The 7,430-nt window shown below is 32.8% G+C and overlaps 1 protein-coding gene across 1 annotated transcript; it reads right to left on the bottom strand.

Moving 5' to 3' along the window:
- Window positions 1–1,093: 1,093 nt before the first annotated feature.
- Window positions 1,094–6,010, bottom strand: LOC137831705 (uncharacterized). The gene is made up of 6 exons (XM_068639488.1): window positions 5,835–6,010; window positions 5,718–5,757; window positions 5,558–5,638; window positions 2,274–2,460; window positions 1,615–1,882; window positions 1,094–1,506 (listed from the first exon to the last, which is right to left on the bottom strand). The coding sequence occupies exons 1-6, from the start codon at window positions 5,889–5,891 to the stop codon at window positions 1,300–1,302; spliced, it is 840 nt and encodes a 279-aa protein (XP_068495589.1). The 5' UTR covers window positions 5,892–6,010; the 3' UTR covers window positions 1,094–1,299.
- Between the last annotated feature and the right edge of the window lie 1,420 nt (window positions 6,011–7,430).

Here is a 7,430-nt window from a genome sequence, read left to right as displayed (position 1 = left end):
ATATTCTACACTAATGTTTTGGTAGATTTTGCTTAATCCCTGTAGTTTGACTTTCTTCAGAGCCATATCATGTCCAAGCTGTGCTCAAGTTGAAAATGTGTCAAGCACTCAAGCATAGTTACATACTCCAGATTTTATCAGCTTTCATTTCAAACTTTTTACTCTAATATGTCGGCAGATTATTCAAAAAAGCTAGATTTAGTAAAATGTACAAATTTGACCTGATTCAAGAAAAAAAAAACTACATTACAGGGTCTTCAAATAGGATCAGAAATCCTGAGATAAAAATCCTATAAGATGATATGAAAACCAATTTTAATTGTCACTTTTGTGACTCTACTATGTATGTGTTTGATATCGAGAAAGTATGACAAAATTGGCAGATATTTGAGTCTTTTGAATGTCTTATCAGGGGTTAATTATTGACCATACGAATGAAGACTTTAAAAAAAACCTATTTCAATAATATTTATCATTTGGAAAGAAATTAATCTTGAAAGAAAACAATCCAAAGTTCTGCAGTGAAAGCTTTTTACATGTCATACAATTATGAATTACCATTTTGGTTTGAGGTACACACCCACAATCCTAATCTAAGCAAGACTCGGGCTTATCCAAGGTTGATGCCATTACAAAAGAACGATCAGAACTCAAGCAAATCCAGATACGTTCAGCAAGGGACTGTCAAAAAGGGCGTGAACGTCATAGGACTGCACAAAAACGAGTGACTCAAATTTTTTATGCTCTGTAGTGATGAAAACTTTTTAGCCACCCATTTAGAGATGTGTGTGGTTAATGTGAAAAGAGAGTTTATAATATATGCTTACCTATTTATTTGGATAACATTTTGCAAACCAAGGTTTTAAATGAAACTTCTATGGTTGTTGCTGTTCGTGTTCCATTGGAGCACCCAGAACATACTTTCAGAAAAGAACTACTTCGTATCTTTCACTCGAGGTAATTTTGGAGGAGTTTTAAACATTCTAATCATCGATCCGCACAGTCCGAACTTCGATTAGTAAAAAATCATCCAAAACTCAGCCCCAATAATTAATAATAGAAGCTTTAATTTACAGGCGTAACAAAAAATCACTGAAGTAAGCCTTATAACTTGCATTAACAACATCAAAAGACAAGAGCTTGTAGTTATGATAATCACAAGTTATCGCCTCTATATTGCCACAAATGAATGAATACATGATTATTTAATCTTTGGATTGTGTTTCAGCTACATATTCTAAAGTGCCAAAAAGCTATACCTTCGTTCTATATATTTCAGTCATGATGTCCAGTTTCCTCTTAAACTGATACTGTGAAGAGGTAAATTTTTAGTACAACGGCTAGAGCCAGCTGCAACAGAAAAATGCCAGCAACAATCAAGAACCACCTTTCACCAGCTGATTTGATATGTGCCCGGAGGTTAAGTGCCACAAATGTCGCAGACATGAACCCGGCCACACCTGCAACCACCCATCTAAATATATCCAGTGGCACAATTGACATACACTGCATAAAACAAAGGGGGTTTGACTTTTGAGAATACAATACAAAGCAGACGTCATATTCCATGTTTCCTTAAAATTAAAGGCAGAAAAATGAAGAACAACAACTTACCAAGGCCGGAATAAAGACAAACAAGGAATACCCATATAGACAGAATAGTTGCACAAGGCCCGCAGGTGCAGAGAAGTATTTCAGGATTACATACAGGCAAAGAGGAACTATGGTAACGTAGCCATAAAACAAACCAGCAGACCAAGTCACCAGATTTATGTCATAGTTCCATTCCTTGCTCTTCAGCTTGTGTGCTACATATGTCACAAAGGTGCCAATAGATGCTGCTACAAATATTAAGGTAGTGCAAATCCAGAATGGACCATACCTGCATATATTTATGTGAACTAAAAATTACATGCACAAAATTCACTCATTTTACGACAAAGTTATAAAAGTGTTGTTCTCCAAGAATAAAAAATGGCGAACATCATCTTGTCCAGACACCAGTATTAAGTGATAAGAGATTAGGCCACAGAAGATACTTCAATAAATTTTTACATAAAAATGAAACAAAACAAACAGATCATTAAAGACATGACTTTAGCTTGGAAGATATTAGCATATTAAAACTGGCCACAACAACATAGCTACACCATTTATCCATAAAAATTATATTTAACAATGTGCATATCATAATTTCAAAAACGTCAGAAATCAACACCGCAAATTGGTAGTAGTTCAGTCAATATGACATGGAAAAAAGACAGTCCACTCACAAATCAGGGTTGGTAGCAGTTTTTTCATTAAATGATCCTCTGAATGGAAATAGTGAGTCTATAATCCTCTCAAGAACATCTGAAGTGTCAACATCAAAGTATGGTTTGTAAGCGGCAACTGTAAAAGTCCGAAACCAACCACCCTGCTGGGGTTCATCAGAACCAGATATAGGTTTTGAAAATGAATCTGCATAAAATGGACGAATAACTCAACACAAACATGTCAAACAGATATCCAAGAAAAATAATTGAAAGTAACAGCTCCAACCATAAAATAAAATTGCCAAAAGTACAACAGAAAGCATTTCCGTAAGTAATATGCATCAATCAGCCTCTAGAGTAAAAGAAATAGGTGCAAGATTCAAATCGGACCAAACACAACAGGAAAAAAATGCATGGACTGGCTTTGACTCTAAGTCGGTAGTAACAGTCATCTCTGTAACACAATTATACAAAGTACGTTAATAGGTGTCAGCATCACATCACATCCATCCAAATTGCCTGCACAGTTTCCACCAAAGTCCATAGTTATCAATATCGAATAGCAACACTTTGCAGACACGCCCCCAAATACCATAGTGAAATCTTGAAACTTTATATTGCATAATTTATCATATACATATAGTTAGGTTAGGGGTATCAAAGTGAGCCAACTCGGCTTACACGGGTTGAACTAAAAACAAGTCAACTCAACACAACTCACTTTTTGGTGAGTGAGAAATTTTGTAAACTGGCTCGACCTACCACGAGTTGATGCGTTAAGTGGGTTGTCTCATTTAAACATATTTTACTCTCCTGACTTATATCATATATTTATTACAATACAATCAAAGTGGATTGATTCAACCCACCTATTTATAGTATTACAATCAAGGTGCACCTATTTCACTAAACATTAACTACAATTAGAAAGTGATATTATAAAGATAGTAAATAAAAAATCAAAGTGTTGACTAATATAATTGGACAAACAAATAAATTAAGCATCTAAACAATTCAAATACTATTGAACAACATTCTAGTATTAAAAAAACCAAAGTGTCAACCTACATAATTAAAAGAAGTAAATAATTATAATCAAAAAAATTATAAAGGATTGTTGTTGGTGGATTACGAGTCAACCCACCTCCTACTCACTTGATGTATTTAACCCGTTGGTTAAGTAAGTTGGGTTCAATTTGGCCTACAATTAAAAAAAACTATAATTTTTCCAACCCAAACCGGCTCAAACCCTTGGTGAGATGGCTCACGAGATTGAGCTAGTCCCTAAAAAACTGACACTATTTTTTTTTTGTTTTATTCCTTACATGAAAAAAATCCTACATTTGAATATGAAAAACCTTTTACAGATTAGTCACTACCATCTATCGAAGTTATGATATTAAATTTGGTCTTTATACTTGACAACATTTTTGTATAAATCTCTACACTGTAAAAAGAAATTAAACATTATGTTAACTCCTCCATGTAAAAAACTCCACATATTTGGTCCCTACACATGATGAATATTTTAGGTCTCAGTCCTTACATGAAAAATTCTTTAACATCATCACAACTTCAATAAATGATTGGGATATCTATAATTTTTTCTATGAACCAAAATTTAATTATTTTCATGTCGATACTTAAACAAAAAATAACAAGACAGGTGTAAAAAAACATAATCATAACTTAACCTTAAAAGAGGGAAGTGGGATGGCCTATATTTTAAATACTATAATACAAACTAAATTTATACTGTACATAAAAAATCAAACCAAAAGAAAAATTAAAGAAATTCATAAAAAATAATAACTCAAGACAGTTTTCGGACATATGTCAGAAAAATTAAAGATGATAGTGAAATTGGTGGAAAAAAAAGAAACATAACAAATTAGATAAAAAAAAAGAGCAGAATATGACTAGGAACCTTAAAGGAAGGAGAAAGAATAAAACACGCAAAAGAAAATAGTCCTGAAAAGTATTAAGGAACAAATGGCAAAACACGGTTAACTTTCTGTAAAATAGTCAAGGAAGAAGGGTTGGTTAATCCTATTGTTTCTGTGGCATAAAATGCAACAGAAAATAAAGAAGAAATCACAATTTTACCCAAAAAAATGTTTTAGGAGTAAAAATGGGTTTGGAAGCCTGAAGCATGGTAGCACCGCAATGGCATGCAAAAAGCCACAATTGAAAACCATATTGCTTTCTGAATGCCATAGCGCCATAAGAGCACACTATTCCCTGCTGATCAAAAGTCATGACATAATCATAATTAACATATTTTGCAACAGAGGTGCAATCAGCAGTGGCCCTGGGCAGCGATGATGGTGAAGGATGAAGGTCTGGCAGTAGCAAATAATGAAAGAGAAGCAGCCAGCAAACAAGAGCAGATCGCAAAAGGGAACAAATGAGAAACACGATTGGAAAAAGTGATTTTAGGATTTCCAAAACTGGTTATTTGGCCAACTTCTGACTTGGGATCAACCATTCCACGTGGAAGATTGTAGCCCTCCTCACAAATGATCCAGGCGACAATTCAGCACAGACAAGGCTGCTTGGCACCTAGGATTATGCGATTTCACAATCTGAATCACGATTTTAACAACTGTTCCATGGGGAACTACATCTAATAATGGTTTGTTTTAACTTTGACTGAGGAAGGAAAATCTCAACTCCACCTCCCACAGACAACGCAGTTTCATTTCAAGGGCAAATATGGGTTTTCGAGATGTTTCATGGTAGCGCCGCTATAGTGCTGTAGCAGGCTGCTATTCTGGCCGCAGTATCAGCCATGACAACCATGTTCAAAAATGTACTTTAATGCAAAATTAGTAGCAGCCCACAACTGCTTCACTACTATAGCGCACTACCGATAACTATAGTTCCCTCTTCACGCACACCTTCTAACAATCCCATCAGACAAATCAACGCATAATTTAATAAGATATACGGCACACACACATAACATAGATATGATAAAAAGCATAAGAATAGACAAGTTCATGAAATTCAAAGCTAGATCAGGGGAATATAATTAAATCAAGAACTGAAAACCTTTCAAGCATCATCACCACTGTCTGTAAACCCAAGTTCCTAGGATGTCATCTAATTTCTTTATTAAGTTGTCAACTTAACAATTCAAGTGAAGTCCTAACTAAGGCACAGCCTCTAATAGACTACTATTACACAACTTCCATTATGGATTAGAAAATAATCCAATCACTGGGAAAGGGAAGCTTTTAATTAACCTATTTTTTAAAAAAAGATATTAAAAAAATGAACAGAGTGTAGTTAGCACACACCATCGGCATCACGAGGAGGTCCAGAAGCAGCGGTGATCTTCCCCTGCGTTGCAGAAGGAGGAAATGTCTGAAGATTTGAATCTAAAATGCAAAGAAATTACAAATCCAAGATCAGATCCAGCATTACACAATGAGAGAAAGAGAGAGGAGAGAATTGAACCTGCAAAATTGACAGTGACGTGTCGCGAATCTGGAACAGCCTGAAAGAAATGAAAGAGAGAAGTGAGAAATTGAAGAGTTAACAACGGAATGAAAGATTCGGACAGAGAAAACTTACAGGAACAGATCCCTGAACTTGCTGCGCGTCAATGGAGGTATATTTTCCCGACATCATCTTGACTTGTTCTTCTTCGTTTCCCTTTTCCTTCTCCTTCTTCTTCCTCCTTCTCTCAGATCTCTCTCTCTTCTTTTCCCTTCTCTTCTTCTCTTCATTTTCTATTTAAATAATTCTCTTCAAAAATATTTAACAAATGTAATTTTCAAACTAATTGTAAAGCTAATATTTTTTAGTTTTTTAAACCATAAACTAAATAAAAAATATTTTGCTTTTATTCTTGTTTTTCTTTTTACTTTTTTTCCCGTAAATACCATTAAAATATATATATATATATATATATATATAAATCATTAGTGTCGAATATATGCATCGTACACATAAGAATGTATGACACTTATAATATACATATTAATCGGTGTCTATGTTATAAATTATTATAGAAAAAAAAATATTTTTCAAAAGTTCAAATTAATTTGTGTATAAATTAACGATAAAAAAATTATATAATAAATTTGGATTATTTTACTTTGAAAGAAAATCACATTGTCATGCTCTGTCCATTGTTTTATTACGGTGAGAAAGGTAAATTCCTATGTAACACAGCATGTTCATGCAGACTGATATGTTTGAATAAAATTTTACTAAAGGGGAACAAATAAATAATTTTATCATACATTAAAACTAATTTATATAAAATAAATAAATTAAAAACATACAAGGGGATTTATACCCATATTTTCGAGTTGATTTTAGTTTCAAAATAAGTTTATAAATAATTTAAATCAAGATATATGTCGGGATTTGAAATATAAGTTTCTTTACAGGTGTAGGGCTAAAAGATTCTAAGACATTAATTGAAATCCATTTTAATAGTTCTAAAATAAACAAAAATATATATTTATTCATTGAATGAAATTTTAAAAAAAAATTACTTTAACGAGCTACTAAGTTGAAAATAACTTTTATATTTAATTCTTTTAATTGAATTTTGTTTCAAGTTTTTTTTATATAAATTTTGAATTTGTATTTAAGTTCTTGAGTTCTTGTGATTGTAATAAAATCAAATTTTCACAATAAAATTAATATGGGAGACTTTGGACTTAAATCAATTTTATAAAATCAAGTAAAATAATATGTATTATAATTTAGTCAAATATTTTAAATAAATTCTCTAACATATTTTCTCATACTAAAAATTCAAAAGCGGATAATATTTCATCAATAATTATAAAATTAAATATATTTTTCATCTTATAATAAAAAAATGGTTTTTATTTTTAATTCAAATTTTAAATCTCTTGATTCTTAACTGTATTTTTATTACACAACAAATCAATTGTGTCAGACACTTCTTGAGGCTAGGCTGGCTTCAGGAGAGACAGATAGGTGAGTTTGTAAGGTTGGGGTTCTTCAGATGTTTTCAGTTAATTCTGCCTATTTTCTTGTTAGGAGAGATTGTGAGGTGGATTTTTCTCCAGTTTTCAGTAAGTTATGGAGTTGTAAAGCTGTACCGTCTACTTTATTTACAACTTGGAGGGTGCTGGAGAATAAGATTGCTACAAGGGTCAATCTGGAAAGACGTGGGGTGTTGGTGGA

Source organism: Phaseolus vulgaris, chromosome 6, assembly GCF_051622355.1.
Source record: "Phaseolus vulgaris cultivar YP4 chromosome 6, ASM5162235v1, whole genome shotgun sequence".
Classification (NCBI taxonomy): domain Eukaryota; kingdom Viridiplantae; phylum Streptophyta; class Magnoliopsida; order Fabales; family Fabaceae; genus Phaseolus; species Phaseolus vulgaris.
This window is presented reverse-complemented; position numbering and strand designations above follow the sequence as displayed.